The 20,554-nt window shown below is 43.2% G+C and overlaps 1 protein-coding gene across 4 annotated transcripts in view; it reads right to left on the bottom strand.

Moving 5' to 3' along the window:
• The window catches only part of DCX (doublecortin), a 92,638-nt gene that overhangs the window by 60,954 nt on the left and 11,130 nt on the right, over positions 1–20,554 (bottom strand). For 3 of the 4 annotated variants that reach the window (XM_064159404.1, XM_064159406.1, XM_064159407.1), the window contains exons 2-4: positions 20,056–20,401; positions 18,105–18,495; positions 8,035–8,375 (exon numbers count right to left, since the gene is read on the bottom strand). In XM_064159404.1, coding sequence (XP_064015474.1) covers positions 8,035–8,375; positions 18,105–18,468 — 705 coding nt within the window. In that variant the 5' untranslated portion in view covers positions 18,469–18,495; positions 20,056–20,401. Of the gene's footprint in view, positions 1–8,034; positions 8,376–18,104; positions 18,496–20,055; positions 20,406–20,554 lie in introns of all 4 variants that reach the window. The other variant, XM_064159405.1, reaches the window with a different exon arrangement.

The following is a 20,554-nucleotide window of genomic DNA, read 5'->3' as shown; positions in this document are numbered from 1 at the left end:
CATAATTCTATGAAAAGCCTCAGTATGAGTTTTGTCATAAGTCACCTGCTACAGATTGACAACAACCTTTTGATCAAAGGCCAGTTAGATCCAAGAAGGGAAGAAGTGTTTTCAGGCAAATGAGGTAGAATTTACAAGATGTGGAATACAGCACCAATCACTCCCAGAGTCTCAGAGTGTCTTGCACTGGGTGAGCTCAGGGGAGTATTCACACTCTGAGCTACTGCAGGTAGGAAGAAGTGAGCAAATATACTGTACATGATGCCACTCAATGCCTAAGACTAAGGACTCAAGCAAGACATCTCCCCATTACAAACGGGGAGACAACGCACATATTTCTTTAGATCATGTAGAAAAATCAAATAAGATATTTGCTAAAGTCCACACAGTGAGGTGGGTGCTTCTCAGAATTCATTCAGTGCAACCTGCTTCCTGTCAGAGCAGGAGAGACTCCTACTCACACTGGTGGGATTTCTGTTTCAGCACCAAAAAGGAACTAGAAACTTAGTTTCATGTGATGATAAAAACCACCAGTGGGAAAAAGTTCAGAGCTTTCTTGGATATAGTCTCGATATTCAGCCTAATTTCCCTTGCTCGTTTTCAGCCCATTTATTCCCAGATAAACCCTCTGACTCTGCAGTGAATAATCCTCTTCTCTCCTGGGATTCAGAGCAAAAAAAAGAATATGTCACTCTGTATGATAGGAAGAACAGCCAAAATAAAGATGCTAGTGAGGATTGAATTTTTAGCATACATCTCTTTTGGGGTGTGAATAGCACCAGGATTCAGTAATAGAGACCGTGCACTTCTAGGTCAGGAGGTCAGATCTGAGTGCATCTTTCAATAATTCTGACAGGCTGCCATCTGTGACACAAGTAGCAGGTGTTTGTGTGCATCTTGGTCAGTATGTATCTACTGGCAAGACTTGTCTGTCCAGAAAAGCAACCATTTTCAGCAAGCAGCAGTGCAACTCTGGAACTGCTGCTGGACTTGGAGCCTCGCTGTCTTAAGAGGACAATAGAGTCACTGCAGGTTTAGCCCATACTTACATAAAATGCCAAAAAAACCCACAGCATTGTGCCTTGCTGGATAGCTGGGAGCAGGACACCTCCAGAACCTGAGGCTGAAGCAAAGTGATAGCAAAATATCCACAGAAATTTGGAAGCTGGTGGTCTCCTCTGCTGTCTCCCCATGCTCCATGTGTGCCTTAGGGAACTGGTTGGAGCAACTAGGTCAGTCTCAGTGCTCGCAGAAGAACAGATTTGATCAAGACTTTAGCTGCTGGGATCAGACTGTTTCCACTTTAAAAAGCAGAGGAACTAAGATTCCAGACAGGCATTTCTCACGCAAACTCTCTGACCCACAGGCCTAAGTAAACATAAATTAATAAGCATAAAATTTCTGAATAACATATCATAAGGTCTCCTGAATTTTTTATTCTAAGTACTTAGATACACATTCCTGGAAGCTTGGCTTGTTCATTCTAGTGAATGATGAAATCCTTAAGGGATACCTGAGGACTAATTGGTTTTGTCTGTGTTGGTGTCTAGTCGTATCATGAATCAGGCAATGCTGAATCCCCAGCACAGACTAAGAGCTCCCTAAAGATAAAGAACTAGGTTGTGTTGTCTGGCACTCTAAGTGACTTGGGTTCAGAAGTTCTTCAGCCCATACATTATTACTAACCTTCCTTGCATGACACATAGTTGTTAAGAATGATCTCATGCAAACACCCAAAGTCAGAGTAATCTGCAAAAGCAATAAGGAGCAAGCCTCAGAGTCCATCCTCACTCTGACTAATCATAAGATCATTTGGGTTGGAGAAGACCTTTAAGATTGAGTCCAACTATTGACTCTACCATATCTGGTTATAAACCAGCGTCTTTTAAACACCTCAAAGGATGGAGACTCAACCATCTCCCTGGGGAGCTGACTCCAGTGTTTGAGAACCCTTTCCATGAAGAAGTTTCTTCTAATATCCATCCTAAACCTCCTATAGTACAACTTGAAGCTATTGTCTCCCTTGTCCCATCACTTCATACTAGGGAGAAGAGACCAAAACCCACTTCACTCTGATCTTTCAGGAAGTTGAGAGCGAGGCCTCCTGTAAGCCTGCATTTCTTCAGCCTAAACAATTCCAGTTCCTTCAGCTGCTCCTCATCAGACCCTTTCTCCAGATCTACCCCAGTATATTTGAGAGATGTACCCTACTAAGGGCAAAGATCCTGCCTGCAAAATTCCTCTGCAAGGGTTTGCAAACCAGATCTGTCTGCTTGGTATCAAAATGGGAAATTTATGCAAGGTCTGCCAAATCTCAGCAGTTAACGAGCACTGAGAAGAAAAGATTAAGAAGAAGATGCAAAACAGATACAGTTTTGTTGTTACAGCTTTATGCAAGAGGAAAGGAAATGGGCCTCACCTCTCCTTTGTTAGCTCCGGCTGACACAGAGCCTTTTTCAGAAGGTAGAATACAAAACGCACTTACGCCCAGCTCCTGCTGTTCCCCCTCATTTGCTTTGGGGATAGATCCCAGCTTTACGTGATTTGTTCTGGGGTTACCTCAGTGCAGTTTTCCAGTATCCAAAAGGGCAAATCAATTACAAAGTCTCAGAAGGGTGAGAAGTTTTTGACATCCCACCTCTTGACATATGTTAAAACACAGCCCAATTTGCTTGCTTTGTAACCTTGAACCTCATGCCTCAGGGTGTAAGTTAACTACCTTTAGGGCTCTAGAGGGAATATTTTCCCTCTGATCTTTCAGCAGTGCAGATGTTACTAGGTATATCATGGAGGTGTTCTCCTTCTTTCTGAACATCAATTACAGTTTGCAGCTGTTAGAGGTATTTATATGATCTGGTACAAACCTTGTTCTATTAAATCACCAATATGATTTAATTAGTAAAATAGAGCAGCTGCAAAGTTTGATTGGTTTCTCCAGTGCAACTTGTATGGATGCATTTAAGGTAGCTTTTTACTAGTAGTGCCACACTAGGAGATGATTTATCAACGACTTGGTTGGCCCTGATCCTAAAGTCCCAACCTTTACTGTCATGAGCTTAGTCATCCAGCTTCTTCCTGTGACTGCTGCCTTTGCTCAGTGCAAGTCATCTAAAACAGCAACTTCTACTCTGGATAGGAGAGGTGGGCTGTGACATGTGCATCAGCTTTGCAAACACAAGGATGAACTTCACACATCACCCGCCACATGAAATCCTTATCAAAGCAAAGACTGCTGGAGGGGACCATTTTATTAAGACTAGAAATTCTTTCAGGAGCCCAAATATCCTGGTTTATGAAGAATGTATGTAATTTCATCTGATGAGACAGCTAACACTCAGTTGAAATGGAAGCACTTTGTCTGGGCTAGGTAAAAGCCAGTGAATAGCACATGTGTGACTTCTCACTGTGCTGGAAGATTTTGAAGTCCAGAAGAGACCATTGCAAATCATTATAGCTAAAATGACAGTTATTTCCCTGCTTGTTGACCAGAACTGAAGTATAGAAGCTTTCCATCAGGAACAGCCCCTTATTCTGCTCAATTGGTGATACTAATTGATGGGTCATGGAATGGGGTATTTAGTTAAGACATAGCAATACATCAGCAAGAGGAGCAGTAGAAGGAATTTCATACCACAGACAGTACCTATGCTCAAGCACAGCTGAATATGCCTGATGAATTTCTGGATGCTGCACTGTATCACTCAGCCAAACAACACCAACAAAAACCACCCCAAAACCCCCATATTTTTGGTGTTACATCTCTTGCTGAACAACTTGTAGACTTTCAAATACAAGGTAGTTCAGGAAAAGAGAAGTTCAGCAGCTACAGAAGACCTTAGCTTTTACAGGTCAGTTCTTAAAAGCAGGAATGAATGCAGACTGACATCACCTGCAGAGCAGGGTGCTGAAAGCAGATGACAGGCACTGGGCTGTCAGTGGCAGAACAGTCTCCTCCTTTCCAAAAAAAACCACCTCCTTACTGCACACCATGGCATAGAGAAGTTCAAGCACAAACAGGGCATTAAATCTCTATAACACTGACAGTCGAAACTAGGCTATTGCATCCAAATATCTGAGTGCAACTTCATCCACAGTCTTCAGACTTTTGTTTTCTAATTTTATTAATGACATGAGGCAGAAACTGCTGTCATGTGCTTATAAAGTAACCAGTGCTCACAGGAACCCAGGCTTATTTTGGACACTGGATATAACTAGGGGTTTAAAAAAAAAAAAAAAAAAGAGAAAGAATCTATCAACACAACTGGTTTTCAACATAGAATTACACAGAATCCCAGCATGGTAGCGGTTGGAAGTGACCTCTGGAGATCATCTAGTCCAACACCCCTGCTAAAGCACCTATAGCAGGTTGCCCAGGGTCACAATGTCAATGTGGGTCTGGAATCTCTCCAGAAAAGGAGACCTCACAACCTCTCTGGGCAGCCTGCTCCAGGGCTCCAGCACCCTCACAGCAAGTAAGTTTTTCCTCATGTTCAGGTGGAACCTCCTGGGTTCCAGTTTGTGTCTGTTGCCCCATGTTCTGTCACTGGGTACCACTGAGAAGAATCTCTTGCCCCCTGCTCTTTAGATATCGATAAGTATTGATCCATATCATCCACAGCTCAGGCAAAATTCAATCCTGCATGTGTATGTATTAGTTATATACATTACACATCTCAATACAACAGTAATTGTAGTCAAGAAGCCAAGTACTGAATTCCACCCAGCACAGTATTTAACATACAGAATTCCCTAACATATATCACTTCCTTTATGGCTGGGAAAGTTCAGAAGTTAAATGTCTTTTGTGATTTCCTGTCACAAATCATTTTGGTCAACAATTTGAAATCCCTTTTGAGTTCTAGTGTGTCCATCAAGAGGTGATGATATGCACCAAGGAGGGAAGGAGCTTGAGTACAGACAAACAAAGCACAAGGCATTAGAAATATGTGTAAGATCAAGTGAAATAAATTACTTATAGTTTATGAAATGTGATAGTTGTGCATAGTTTTATGAAATGCAAATCCTTTTCATGTTAAGGAGATGCTAATATAGGACTTTGCAAAAGGGTCACATTTCTGCAGGCAACCAAAGGCAGAAAAAAAGAAACAAAATTTCTTTAAATCCCTCCCCTTCACCTAGCTGTTGTTTCATTCAAACACAGACCATCCAGCTCTCAATTAACTGCTTTCTCACTCCAAATGCAGCAGCTCTGCAGCACATAGAAATGTAATTATTTACACACCACTCCATCATTGCCCCTACTGCCTGTGCTTCTAAAGCATCTTGATTACTCTACTGATGAGCACCATGGAAATGTCTATAAATAAAATAATCATCTCTCCTCATTAAGTTACAGCTCATGGACTGAGAAAGAATGATTTCCCTTTGTACATTCCCTTTGTAAATTTTATCATCTCACAACAGAGGGAGTAACTTGCCTCTGCTGACATTCACAGAGACAGACTGTCAGGATGCTTGTCAGTATTTCAGCTTTGAGCAGCTTGTGGTTTTGCATGAATATTTTCTTCTGAAAATAAAGTGCTGTTTGTCAGAATTAGGCATTCTCTTTCCAAAGAGAAAGAATCTCTTTCTAATGTCAGAATCAGACATGCAAACCCCCCTAATATTGTGTCAAAGGTCAGATTTTTATGGAGCAATGTGTCATGGAAACCCTAACAACAAACAATGCACACACAGCAGAAGCTTCTATCTCTAATTTCAACACTAAAAACACACAAATGTGGAAAATATAAAATAAAAATATATTAAAAATCCCAAACATTGAAGGAAACCTTCTAATAAAAAAGCCTGTGTGAAATAGGTTTGCTCTTCAGGAAGCTTCAGGGGCAATGATGCCACAAAGAAATATCAAACATTCTGGTTTTGTAAAATCAAGGTCTCCCTCTTTTCAATGCCTGCAAAAACACATGTACGTTTGCTTATACTGAACTGCCCTTGGGGTCTCTAACCTGCCATGAAATACCACATTTCATTAAATGATGAATTGTACAACCAGCAAAACAAGTTAAATGTGATATCTGTACTCTAACTTTACTGAAATTACATTTCTGCAACAAAAACTGGTGGTGAAGTTGTCAGTTATGGACTGATTTCATTTTGCTCTCCAGTCAGAGGTGGAGGGGGGAAACACCACTTACTTCTGTACCTACCTAAAAGGTGGAGGCAGTTTGATGGAAGCTCATGGGGCAGCCCTATTTCTGCATGCCATCCAAAGCAACATCTCACCTCCAAAATGTTGGCTGTTCTCAAACAACTGAGGCAATAGTGACAGGACAAAGGGTAATGGTCGTAAACTGGAAGAAGCTGCATTTAGATCAGACATTAGGAAGAAATTTTTACCCATGAGGGTGCTGAGGCACTGGAACAGGCTGCCCAGAGAAGTTGTGAAGGCTCCAACTCTGGATGTGTTCAAGACCAGGTTGGATGGGGCCTTTAGGTTTAGTAGACATGTCCCTACCCATGGCAGGAGATTTGAACTAGGTATTTTTAAGGTCCCTTACAACTCAATTCACTCTATAATTCTGTAAATGTACAGGTTCAGACTAAGATCTTCATTCACAATTGAGAGCAGCAAGAGTCTGTGCCCCATGAGCAGGTAGCTGCTTTTGGGTCAGATCCATCTATTAAACCCTTTGTAAAGTTGTGATTCAGAACCACATGATCCTGTGCCCATGTGTTATTTCCTCAGTGAGGAGAGACTATTTGGCACTCTCTTTCCTCTTCTCCCACCTACTTTCATTCGTTCCCTGTGTCACTGCTTAATTACATCATGATACTGTACCTATGGACAGTCTAGATGGAAAGTCAGCCATTCATCTATAAACTACACAGCTTACAAATAAAATGTGCTGGGCTGAGACAAGTAGGAAGAGCAGCATTGATAGGCAGATGAGATTTCTGCATATCTGAAGCCAGCAGCAGCCACCAACTAGTGTGCAGGGTACAGAGGTTGGGACAAAGCAAGTATATCAGGCAGGTTAGAGTGATGTGCTACTTCCAGCTCCCAGACACTGCACCTGGACCGTGCAGGACACACTATGAAGCTATATTTGGGGTTGGAAAGATGAACATTTTCATACATAAAATGTACATGTTAGTTGGACATGTTGCCTAGGGTTGAAATTGCATTTCAAGACTCAGTATTTTAATAATTTTCTCCAGAGACAGGGATTTGAAGTAATAGCATCAGTTCCTAGAATAGCCAGTGTTCAACTCCCACACAAGAGCTTTGCTGCCTCACTCCAGAATCTGAAGCAAGAAAAATAGTAAAAAAATAAGAACATCCGTTAAATCAGGCTCAGAATTGTCCTTGAATTGAGCTCTTTCCAGTCCCAAAAGTTATCCCCCAATGTTCCTTTAAGGGTTTTCATAGACACAGCAATATGAAATGGCTTATTGCTGTGTAGCTGCTAACAGGAGACAGATGTTCCTTACAGTTTCAGGAAAATGTAGACATGAAGCACATTATGATGACCCACTAAATATTTTAGACCTAAATCCCTTTCTGCACATTATCTCTTTGTGCATTTAGTCAAAACCTCACAACACCGTTCCATGCTTTCCCTGCTAATTATGAAGTTAGCCAGAAAAGCACATTTGGATCAGTTAGTTTATCTTCACAAGCCTTCATCTTAGAATGACGAAAGTCAAGCAACGCATTTTCACTTAGCAAATCCAAAGCTAGAGAGTTCTTGCAATTGCTTCAGAGCCAGATCAACCGGTGGCTGTGAGCCGAACTCCCCATGTTATTTATTTAGCTAGGCTGGAAGACACGCACTGCACGCTGGCGCGCAGGATGGCGCATCTGTCTCAGATGGTTGGCTACATTCTTTACTTGATATTAATATCAGCAAAAATTTAGTAACCTAACCACTGGCATGAGAAGCCTGACTTCTAAAGGAACAGATGGTAGTGATCATCCCGGGTTAATTTTAGGCTTCAAAAATCGTTCTGAGTCAGCAAAGCCTCAAGATAAGAGAAAGGAAAAGATGTAACATCTGCAAAATCTCCTACCTGTTTCCCATCCAGGGTGTACAGCTTTTTGACCACTCCCGTCTCCAGTTTTATCGCTTCGGTGATGTCAGTGAGAACCTGCTCAAAGGAATGGGCAGTCTTCTTGTTCAGGAGCACACGGACTGCCTTCCGGGGCTTCACCCCACTGCGGATAATGGTTACCAGCTTGGGACGCACAAAATCTTTGTTTTCCTTTGCCTGGGCACTGTTGCTACTGGCCAGAGACTGAGGTGCTTTCTGGTTGGCAGATGTCTTCACATTGACAGACCAGTTGGGATTGACGTTCTTGGTGTATTCCACTTTCTTGAAGAAGTTGTCAGATGAGCAGACATAACTCTCCCCTTTAGAAAGAAATGAACACCAGCCTGACTCTACAGTTATTACTGTAAGACTGCTAAAGCCCCCACACACCACATTTCTCCCCATTAATCATGTCAATTGTTAATAATTGTTTTCCTGAGCACTTCCTCAACAGCTTATTAAAACACTTTGTATTAATTTTATATTTATGGTTCTTTAAACTGTGACTTATTTCCCCAAAGTACATAAGTCAGCCATAGTTTGCATCAGCAAATCCACACTACTACTCAATCCGTGTGAACCAGGGTTTTAAAGGTTGAGAGTTAATAAAAGGTATTTAAGTGTCTGAAGATGTAAATAAATTGTATAGAAGTTCCTAAATATCAAATTACTTTTATTGCCTAAATTATTTTCACATTTGACTACTTCCTCCCCACCTTTACAGTCCCAACTACTACTTCAATCTCTCATCTCCTGCCAAAAAGATAAAGTAATCCACAAAGTATCTTTTGTGCCATGCCTGAAAAAGAATCAAAACCCTGGTACTTGAACAGTCTCTGCCAAAAGCAGCTTTGATAAATTTAGCAGGCATAACAAACATGCTTCATTATAGTGTCAGTGGTTTATTACAGGACAGACCTAATGACAACCAAGATAAAACACTACACCAAATGCCACTGCTTTGTTTTATATGGCTGGTAATAACCAAAAATACATTCAGTCCCCATTTGGACATGGTAGAGAAGGGTTACAGAGTCTTGTTAGTAAGTCACAATAAAGCCCTTCTCCATCCCATCCAAAATTAGTTTCAAGCTTTGCCTGCAACTTAGGAGACCCTATCTAAGGCTTTAGAAGCACCTTAAAGGATTTGCAGGATCTTCTTTTGTGTCTGCAAATCTGATGGATGCTAGAAGAGTTACTACTAGACTAAGACTGTAAACCAGTATCCCTAAGGGAATGTAGCTGTCTAGTCTGAAATGACTCAGGCTGCTGAGCACTGAGGACATGGAAAAAAAGTCAGGCGCTGCTAGAGGAAGAAACTTTTGTCTCGCCATTAGATAAAATTTTAATAGGAGCTGAAGGCATGACATGGGTTACTAAGATCTTACTGAGTTTCTTTTGGTGTTTCATTGGGCTGGCATTACAGAATGAAGGTCTTCAAATATTATGATAGGTTTGAAATAAAAAATAGATTAAATTCTTTTCAAGAAGAAAAAAATCCCTCTTCATATAAACAAACTGGCTGCATTTCCTCATCTGGTCTCTCCTGCAAATTCGAGGGCCTGGACATGTTTGAAAAGCCACCCAACATCTGAATCTTGCTTTCCACTATAGGGTCTCTAGGGCAGGATTTGACATCCAATTGGCAAAGGTGTAAATGTGGATTTTGATACAGCCCACTGATTTCCACACGTAAGACATCCAGTATCATGTCTGTAGTCTTCCTTATAGTGCTGCATTTGTGATGAAGACACTGACACAATGCCTTCAAAGAACACATAGTGAGACCACAAACATGTACACAATAAACAGGCTTTAATAGACTTAAGGTCTGCATAGTATTTGTGTTCTTATTACTGCTTAATCTTTGATGACACAAGCAGCCATAGAAAAGATGCAGGATAACATATTTTTCACTCCAACTTTGTACCCAGCTTGCCATAAACTGATGTGTACTCACGCTGCTTGCATCAACTGCAGCTTCTCTCCATCTTCTCCATTGCATAAAATGATCAAAATAATTTTCAGCAGGAAGCAGATGGAACAGAAACATAGAAAACACACAAAAGCTAACAACGTTCATGCAGAACACTGCTGGTTGGGCATTTTATCAACCAGTGTACTCCAGACTAACACAATAATCCCACCAGGAGGTTCTGTTGTCTTGAGCAACCAATAAAGTTCTAAATTTAAGGCACACATGCTGTCAGCAGAAGTCCTCAAACTGACCCATAGCTGATTCTCCTTCATTTCTTTCATATCATGAATTTGCTTCAGTAGAAGCATAAAGAGAGCCCAGAGTACCATACATTAAAAACAATTCCCACTGGAGATATTGTTTTCCAGAAGCATTGAGTACTTTAAATCTTTCTGATTAATAAGTGATAAGTTGTGGTTTATTCATCTACTTCTGCCAAGCAGCACCTGGTGCAGAGAGGCCCACGCTCCTCTCCAGTGTCACAACTAGAGTTTGAAATGCTCACAGGGAATAAGCCCTCCCGTGAACCTGACACCAGCCCCCAAGCACATAATCCCTGGGGCTCAAAGCCTTTGAAAGCATGCTCAGCAGAACTGTAGCATTATCCTTTGGAGAAAAGGGATTTCTATGTTTAAATGCAACTCTAAGAACAAGTGATTTGAATCCCATTCTCATCCCTGCTTCTATGAAAGCTGCTCACTTCACCCACACCTCTGCTTCGCTGCCTGTGAAATCTGCTACTGAAGGGCTCAACTTTCATCTGTGTTTATGTAATATTTTGGGAGAGAAAATGCACAATGAAACAATCTGTGCTATGTTCAGCAGACATGAGGTGTTGGAGGATACCTCCCATTAATATATTCCATGCTTTAAAGTAAGCAAAGAAGATTATTGGTCAGTTTGGTAGAGTACTACTACTTACTTCCAGGCGAATCATTCAAAATCCATCACTGCACACCACAGCTGTCTGATGTGTTTACCAGAGTGTACCCTGAAGGTAATAGTGCCACTAGGACAATACTCTTCTAGGCTTTGTTTCCACCAATGTGGTATTAGTTGTGCATTTATAGACATTGGCCATTCAAATTATGCTTACGGTCATAAGTGGAAAATGTAACTTGCTCTTTCTTCCTTTGTTGCATTTAACCCAAACCCTAGCAAATACTGAATTCTAGAGCTGGACAGAAGTTTGCTTGGAATGACACTTAAAAGTAGCAGCTCTTCTCAGCATAATTTTTGCTGTTGTAGCAGCACAGCTTCAAGGAAAATGAGTTTTTCTTTCCTCCTTCCCTCACCTAGATGTAACCTGGAGTTTCAACTTCAACTGATGTCCTCCCAAACTTGGTTTATCACTCTCAAATAATAGCAAAGTTGTCATTCAGTTTCCTCAGTAAGGAACATCCTTTTTACCATCTGCCAGCCAGGAACATGTGCTGTTTCACTTCTCACAGCTGAATTTTACCCATGCCTTACCAGTAGGTCACAACAATTCGCACAAGCACGGGCTGAAGACCTTTAGATTTGCCACCTTTAAACATAGATGATCACAAAAGAGAAATCTTAAGGTCAGTAGTGGTGCCACAGAAAGATGAGAAGTTTCGTGGTTTCTATCAAGGTGTACAACCATGCCAGTCAAAGAAACAGAACCAACAGACACAACATGGTTGCATAAGATGAGCACAACATAGCAGAGGGAAAGGGAAGAAGGTGGATATGAAATTGTCCAAAGCAAAAGAAATAGCTCCAAGATGTATACTGCTCCCAGCCCAAAGTGTAACAATCTGTCTGTGCACGAATGCTTTTGGGAACACATCTTTAGACAGTGAGCAGCTGTGTAGCTATGCAGTAATCCAGCTACAGGCAGTGAGGGGGTATGAAGAACAGACAAGTCATTATTTTCAAACAAAACCCCAAATGGAAGCTTCATGCCTATGTATCATGAGTGGGAAGCTTTTCCAAGAGTGAAAAGTGCCACCGCAACAAGACCAAACCTGCAGTGAACACCACCACACCATAGGCATTTCCATAGTGCAGTGCCAGGTCAGTGCAAGATGCCCTTTCTGCACTGTGAAGCCAAAGCCCTGCAGGATGATGTGCACTTGTCATCAAGACAGTGCGCTCCAGAGGTGCCACAATTTCCATCATGCCACCAGACAGACAAGATATTTATTTATTCTGGCCATCCTGCCCTCAGCAATGGAGGGACTGACTGTAGACTTTTGACCTTAGTCATCATCACCATATTTGCCATTTGAAGCCCCAGCTTGCATCACATTGAATTACTCTGGCTACAAGTGCATTACACAGACTGTGCTACCAAATTGATAGAAGCACAAGGCGATTATTCAGCTCCTAAAGAAGGGATGATCTCAGCAAAGATAAAGTATGCCTTAGAGAAGGTTTCTTAGAGAAACTCTAAGCTCAAGATGAGCGCTAATCCTTCAACCCTCTTACAGCAGCTCCTTGTGACAATACTAAAAATGACAGGCTGTGCTTTCAAAAAAGTTATCTTTTCTCAGCATGCACCAGCAAATTCTCAAGTATAATGAAATGCAGGCAGAAGTCTTGCAAGAAAAATCAGGAAAGCTGGATTGAGGCCATTTTGAAAGTGTAACTGCTCACAGTTAGGCCAAAAACAGCCTCTGTGGGCTGCAGTCAATTATTTTGGTTGTTAGCTCTGCTGTTGTGAAGTTGAGATTGTGCTGCTGTGCCCAGCTTCCATGTTTCAGGGGATTTACTATGACTTCAATATAAATTAAGTGGATTAAACACCTCGCAGAGTTCATTACATATGGTGTTAAAGTAGGCCTTTAGTTTTAAATGCATGAACTTCCTGCTACTTTATATATTAAAAGGATCTTCCGCTGCCTCAAGACCTACCCACACCACATCAAAATGGACTCTGGAAGAGCTTCCTTCCTTTGGCTTTTCCACGGGGAGCTCTCTCATGAGAGAGAAGCACCTCTTGTTCTGTTGAAAAAGTGAAAGAAATGCACAATTACCAAATCACCTTCAAAACCACACAATACCATAAAGAACTTATGGGACCACACTAGTCTTGGTATGACAGCCAGGATGTGCAAGAAAATAAAGCAGAATCACAAGGATAAGTTTATTATATATTATCCTATAGGATGTAATTAGCCAAGCTGTCAGGACAAGCAGCCATAGAAAACAATGCCACAGGTTCCCAAGACCTCATTATTGGACTACATGGATTTCAGTTTTCCAGGCAAAATGGAACACACATGCGTTGGGTGGAGTTTTCAATATTGTTCCTACAAACCACTCAGTCCCAGCACACACCAGGCTCTGTACACTCCAGGGTGGAGACTCTCATATGATTACTTTAAACACTCCTGGACAAGATTTTGGAAGATTCCCCAGGGCATGACAGAATTAAAAAAAAAAAAAAACCCACAACACACCAGCTTGGAAAGACTTTCTGGAGTATCTCACACAGTCCAAGAACTTCAATGAGAAAAAAATAATCTTGTTCAGCTTTTTCTAGTGTTTAATCTGAGGCAAGAACACATACCAGACAAATAGCCCAGCACAGGACAAGGACATAAATCCACCCTCACATAGGCCCTCTAACCACTACAAAAGAGTAGCTATGCCCTGCCCAACAGCCTGAGCATCCCAGGAGCTCAGAAGGGAGGAGCTCTAGAGCTTCAAATAAATACTGAGCCTTTAGAGTTTGAGTTTTAATCTATGCCTGCATTTCTCTCTTTACTGACCACATCTAATCCATTCTGCATTTGATGGGTTTGTTTTCATGTTTATTTCTGACCATGACCATACACAGCATAGGACACTTAAGTCACACGAAATCAGCAAGTAACTAGAAGCAGGTCCAAAGTTCACTTACAATAAAACACCTCAAAGATGCAAGTACCTCCAAACCACTGACCAGAGCCTGAAAAAGGCTCAGGAAGGGAATGAAAGCTCTTGAATGAGAAGAGTAGAGGTCTGACTTCCATCTTTGTCTCATGCACAGACTGAACAACCAAGTGAGACTGCTTTTTTGCATCTCGGTTGCTCACTGGCAGTAACACTTTCTTCCACCTTGAACATAATCTCCCTAGGCAGGAGCTCTCTCTTCTTACACGTTTAAATAGTGCCTTGCACATAGGATGCCCCATCTGGTCAGCATCTCTACATATATTGAGACAAGTGGCTCATTTTACAAGTGGGAAATTTGGCTTCTGGGGAAGTGTTAGTCTCATCCTCCAGAGCAAACAAACCAGTCTGCACCGGTATGAGGTTAACTCAGAGCTGCAATGGCTTCAGCAAGCAGGAGTCTGTCTTGTGCCTTTCCCTCACTTTCAAGTTGTGTGCCCTATGTCACCTGGTATAGGTGACCCTGCTCTGGCAGGAGGGTTGATGATCTTTCAAGGCCCCTTCCAGCCACTGACATTCTGTGATGCTGTGTCACTGTTCCTTTCATTATATCTAGGAGCTGCTGGTGGGGTCATATGGAAAGCAGCAAAAATGTGAAGAGGACTAAAACAAATTTTTTGTTTAATCTTTCATCACACAGGTAGCTCATTTGTGGGACGATGGACACAGCAAGTTGCACCCTGAGTTTGGAACACACAGCTATAAGAACACAGAGGCTCAAAATAGACCAAGGAATAAGCCACCCTGTCCAGATGTCAAAGACAACTAGACCATCAGAAACCTGTGTGATGATGTGAGTTGTTCTACTACTAGCTTGTGTTGGAGGATGCAGAGGTGGACACAGTACTCCAGGTAGGATCTCAAGTGAGCAGAGTAGGGAGAATCACCTCCCTCAGCAGTTACCAGACAGGTGGATCTGAGAGAAGGTCATAGGCAGACAGACATCTCCCTGGTTCAGGAGGCAGTATGAAGAAAGCAGCCAGTGACAGGCGAGGAAGAACTCAGCAGGAAGCAAAACCCATCTGTGTGACAGAGTCCTGATGGGCTTCCAAAACAGGAGACTCTAAAGTTACAGGAAAGGACCAAGAGGAACACCCTCTCTGGCAGGTAGGAGGGATGTGTTCAAGAAGTAAGAACATACTTCACTTGACACCTCTTGGACAGACTGTGAAGTAAAATACCCATGCAGAACCTAATGAGAGCAACTCCAAATGTCAAGCAGGGAAAGATTATCAAGTCTGGGTCTGGAGAACAAAAGGGTTATTTCCAAGTCTCATTTATTTAACAGTACATCAAGTAGTTTTCATTCACCTAAAATGTTCCAAGGATATTGCTGTTGTGCAATATCATTCTCTATCCTCCAAAAGTACATTCAGACTACGCCATACATTTTCAAATCGTGCAGAAGTAATCAGGCACTTGGAACATGATATGAAAATTCTCAGTAACTCTCCAGCTTTTGCAGCCAAAATACTGAGGCAAGCCTCTCTGATGACTTCTTTTCCTGAGTTTTACTTCTTTAATGGGAACTACAGTAATAAATTGGTCACATTATAGAAGCTAAAAGTGTTTTTTCTACCCTCAATCTCCAACCAGAAAGTTAATTTATACACAAACAGTATACCTTTACTGTATGTACTGGTTTTGTATGCCACAGCACAATTACTCTGAAGTTCTTTTTTGCCCTGTATGTACCTAGTACACAATTACACAAACATCCAAGCTAACCACATAGCTTACACAAGGTTGGTTACAACCATGACATTATAAATCCAAAGTAATGTCTTTTCCAGATTGCTTGTCTACAACAGATGTGAAGAAATATGGAAATAATGTTATGGCTAAACTGTCAGTAATAGCACACAGATCCTACTTCTGTGTTTTCAAGCACTGGATTCCTTTGTTTTCTCTCTGCTCTGATTGTATTTTCTAGCTGATGCTCTGCCGAGGACACAGCGACACAAAGAATACTAATTTTGTTTTAGTGCCACTTCCTCAGTGCTGTTCTCATATACCATTTTGGCAGAACAAAGCCAGAATCCAAATATCAGCACCTCCTGTTTGCATCTTAACCAGTAAAAAATATTTTCAGAAGCTAGGTACCTTCTTATCTGCAGCAAAACCCTGTGTAAAGCATGCGTAAAACCCAAAAGGATTCTTAACTTCACTGACACAAAACAGGGGTGTAAAAACTAAAAAAGGACTCTGTTTTTCTCCTGTGGAATTATTCCTGGAGATTTACACAAAACCTAGGAGAAGCAGGACTGAGAGCTGCCATTAGAGAAAGAGTGTGGCCATATTAAGAGATTAGAATGAAACATGGCAGAATCTCTAAAATTAAGGGAGGCCACACCCCCATTTGACAGCTGTAACTGGGCTGAGAATAACTCCACTAGGGCTGCATCATCTCTCTGAAAAGCAGCAATTTCTTTCCAGCAAAACTCCTTTATGGGAAGCAATATTTATTCTCTATGCTTGTTCCCATTAAATATTTTGAGGGAACTGGTACTCTTGCTGACAGATGAAGAATTATAGGGAAGAGATGCTTCAGTCAAGGTCACACAATGACTCGCTGCTGAGTCTGCCCCTGCAGTTCAGTGCCTCACACACTCACATCCATTGTCCTTTATTAAAAGCGAGAAACTCGTGGATTTGCTGTAGTTACCAAATCAGCCAGGTCATCTACTTGGGGAAAAAAAAAATAATGAAGGAGCAGGGAAGAGCAACTCCCATCTTGCAACAGTTTAATTGGCATATTCCAGGTCCAAACAAAGAATGAACTATCTGAATTGCTTAGAAAGAAGGAAAGCTGGGTGGGGTGTGGGTGTCCTCCGTGCACCCCACTTCGCACCCTTATCAGAGCTTGCCCATGACCATGCCTCGGGCAAGGAGACAGGACTGGCCATGTAACAACAGTTTCATCCTGACGGTTCCAGAGACATGCAGCCCCCGTGGCCACAGCCTACTGCTGCAAAGGCAGCTCCCCAGGCACAGACGAGGCTGGCAGCTGAGCTTCATAGGAGCAAGTCAGTCCTCAGGCCACCTACTCTGGACAGGACTGATTTTTGATTTCATCCTTCAATGCACAGGCCAAGTGACAGCAACAGGCAAACTGACACCCTCCCTAGATAGAGGGACACACTCAGACCTGTCTGACAAGGGATGCCATCCCACACTCTCCCACAGACCTAACACAGCAACTCACCCCACCACACTCCCTACAGAAATATCCTCCAAATTCACCCCCATTACATATTCCCCCTTGTGAACATCTCAATACATTTCCCTTCCCTACAGACCCTATATGAACCATACTCAGATGCAGCACATGAACTCCCAACACCCTCTCCACACACATCACTATGCAAGAATCCTGTCAGCTCTCCCTCTTACACCCACACAGCCCAAGACACCTCTACACACTCCCTCAACACAAACGAGCACACCCTGTACAAGAGCCCTCTCAAGGAAAGGCAGCATCTCTACACACAAACCCCCAAATTTCATCAAGCACAAACTCCCCAAGACATCCTTCTCCATACACACACCTTGTTAAGCCCCCCTCTAAAGTGTGGCCTGACAGCCCCCTCCACACACGCCCCAAACACCCCATCTTCCACACATCCACCTTCCAACACCCTGCTCCACACATGCAAATCCCTGCACAGCCCTGACCACGCCCCTACATGCATTGTGCGAAACCTTCCAAACACCCCCATACACAAATCCCTCCCACTCCCATTACACACACACTGCATGGAACCCTTGCTTTTCCTTTCACACCCATTCACCCCAGTGCAAAACCCACATCACTTCTCAGCCACCACCTGCATCCGTTTGAGTTGCCCCCCTCCCACCTCCGCCTGGACAGACTTGGGGACATCCTCAGGCAAGCCCCCCGAGCAGCCATGTCTAGGCAAGAGTATGACACACCCCCCTGGCTGCACATATGCACCCGAGGGAGCGTGCCGGGAGACGCCTCGGGGGTGTCAGCCTTTGAACTGCCACCCTAGCCTGCACCTCTCCAGGGGGGGAAGATGAAAGGTTTAGCACAGAGGGGTTAAAACATCCCCACGCCGGAGAAAATGTGACCTCAACAGCAGCCCCAAATGGTGCAGCCCCCTTCCCACCCCGCCTCCTCACTGCACCAGCCAGCGATGCCAATTACCTTCCTCCAGCTCATCCATGCTCCCGATCTTCCGCGAGCCATCGATGGTGTAAATGTAACGGACCCCCTGAGGCAGGTTGATGTTGTCGGACAGGGATCGGGTCAGGTCAGCCAGGAGAGCATCAAAACTTCGGAAGCGGTCAGAGGACACGGCATATACAATCCCCTTGAAGTAGCGGTCCCCGTTGCGATAGAAACGCACCTTCTTGGCTTTCTTCTCGTTACTCAGTGCCTGTAAGGTCCTGGTTCTGTAGAAGCTACAGTGAGCACTGTGAGTGGGGCTAGGCAACCCGTTCATCCGTGAGCCTCGCATGTTTCTGGACGCCTTGTCTCTTTCGTCAAAGTGTCCAAAATCAAGTTCCATAGTTTGGTGAACCCTAAAGATCTGAAGCTGAGCAGGAAGGAGATGGGGGAAGAGGAAGTGCAAAGGGGCTGGTTAGAGCTAAGTAGAGCTATAACCGAGAGAACAAAACGACACTAACGCTGGAGCTGTGTCTGGAGCAGGACAGATGCATTTGGGAAGAGCCCCCTCCCCTGACCCAGATTTGTATCGATTCTGGGGACTGAGGGTAGGAGGGGTCCTCGCATTTTGAAAAGGATCCAAGTATTGGGGGAAGGGAACACGTTTCCAGAGAGCTGTCTCCTCCTGCACCTGGGAGTTTTCAAAGTGCAGTAAACTGGGATACGGGGCCAAAGTGATACATAACAATCACAACTCAATCCCCAAAAACTCGGCCAAACACCAGTTGGCAATGAATTAGACCTCTGAGCCCTGTGAGGTTTCCTTTAGCAACAGAAAACAAGGAGATCCCAGTAAGTCAGTCCTTCAATCTGTCGAATCAAGGAAGGAACCAGAGCATCTGAATGTTTAACATTAGAATAAACTGGCATTTATGAAAGAATGGTCAGAGGGGAATAAGCAGTTTCTTTGTGACAGCCTGTTCAATAAGGGTTAGCAATGAGATCCAGCCCACCCTTCCCCCTATCCGCAGCCCCCTCCTAGCCCATCAATCAATTCCCAGGACCAGCCTACATCTCCAAGAAGAAATGACTGGAAAGAAAAAAAAAAAATCCGTCATTGAAACAAGGCTGCGATAAGCTCTTTTCAGCCTGAATCTCCTCTGAATTGCATTTCTGCTCCCCTTTAATGAGGAGAAAAGAAAGGGGCTATTTTCACCTCCCTTCCAACCGTAAAGTGATTTAATTGCTCGAAGTGCCCCTTCCCAAGGGACACGCCGCCTCTGCTCGCTCACCTTTCATTGTTCTGAGCACGGGGGGCTCCCAGTGCCAGCCACTAGCACAGAAAAAGCTGAGGCGATCTGGTACTCAGCAAGCAGGAATTTCTGCACCATCTCTAGTTTATGCTCAAAACAACCTACCTCCTGCACCAAACCCCGACACAAAAGAAGGAAGAAGCCCCAACCCTGCAACAGAAAGACCCTTCCACTCCCCCAGCACAGCTAGCAAGATACAGCTCACGTCTGTTGCTTATATGTTAGCACAGGGCAAAAGAGGGATTTACACCAGCACTTGGCAGCCAGGTATAAATCTGGGAAAAGCTGTTGCTATGTCTTCCCCGCCCCTTACATCTGCCAGAGCACAGCTTCTTCCCTCTATTTTACAATGTCAGCATGACCTGTGTAAGAAAAATCATTGTTTCCAGTCTGCAGTACAACAGAAGGTGACAATACAGGCAATCTGCACAGAAAACCCAAAGTTTGGAACCTTTTCCCCATGATACTGCTTGGGGTAGATTGAGGCTGGTGTCATGCACTGAACAATGAAACATCCAAGCAACTTCGGGAATGGATCAGAGGATGCAAGGCATTTTGATTTTAAAATGAACTGCAGATGCTGTAAGGTACTGAGAGAGATTCCTCCTCTCTATCTGACATCTGTTACTTTTCTGCATGCAAGTCACTAAAAAAAAAACAAACCAAACGCTACTCACCGGTTTTCAGCGCGCAGGGTGGAGATGCTGAGAGAAAGAAAACCAGGCTCACTCTGCCTTTGTTGTCTGAGCTCCAAGCAAGAAATTCCTGCCAGGGTGGATGAGACGCCTCCTAGGTCCTAGTGCCTTGTTCAATCCCTTCACGGTAACTTTGCCTCACTGGTTTTTACTCTCATCATCAGTCAGCTGCTTGTAGTCTTCTCCGTTTGAGAATAAAAAGATCTGTTCATGACAGTTCTGGATCTGCTAATGTATAGGTAAACAAAAAGTTCAAAGGGGCAAGTTTTGGGGTGATGTTCCGAAGGGTGCAAATTTCCCCTTGGCTCTATCTTCACTGAGAAACCACCTGGCTTTCAACAACAACAGGGAAGGAAAAGGAAAAAAGTGTCAGGCTGATGAGCAATATTATAGGATTACCAGTACGTGGAGGGGATGGCTGCAGTCCTGCAGCATGCTACAACACTGGCACAAGTCTCCTGTGCCTTGGAAGATCAGCTAA

This window comes from Pogoniulus pusillus, chromosome 19 (assembly GCF_015220805.1).
Source record: "Pogoniulus pusillus isolate bPogPus1 chromosome 19, bPogPus1.pri, whole genome shotgun sequence".
Lineage (NCBI taxonomy): Eukaryota > Metazoa > Chordata > Aves > Piciformes > Lybiidae > Pogoniulus > Pogoniulus pusillus.
Note: the sequence above shows the minus strand (reverse complement) of the source record. Positions and strands in the feature narration are given on the sequence as shown.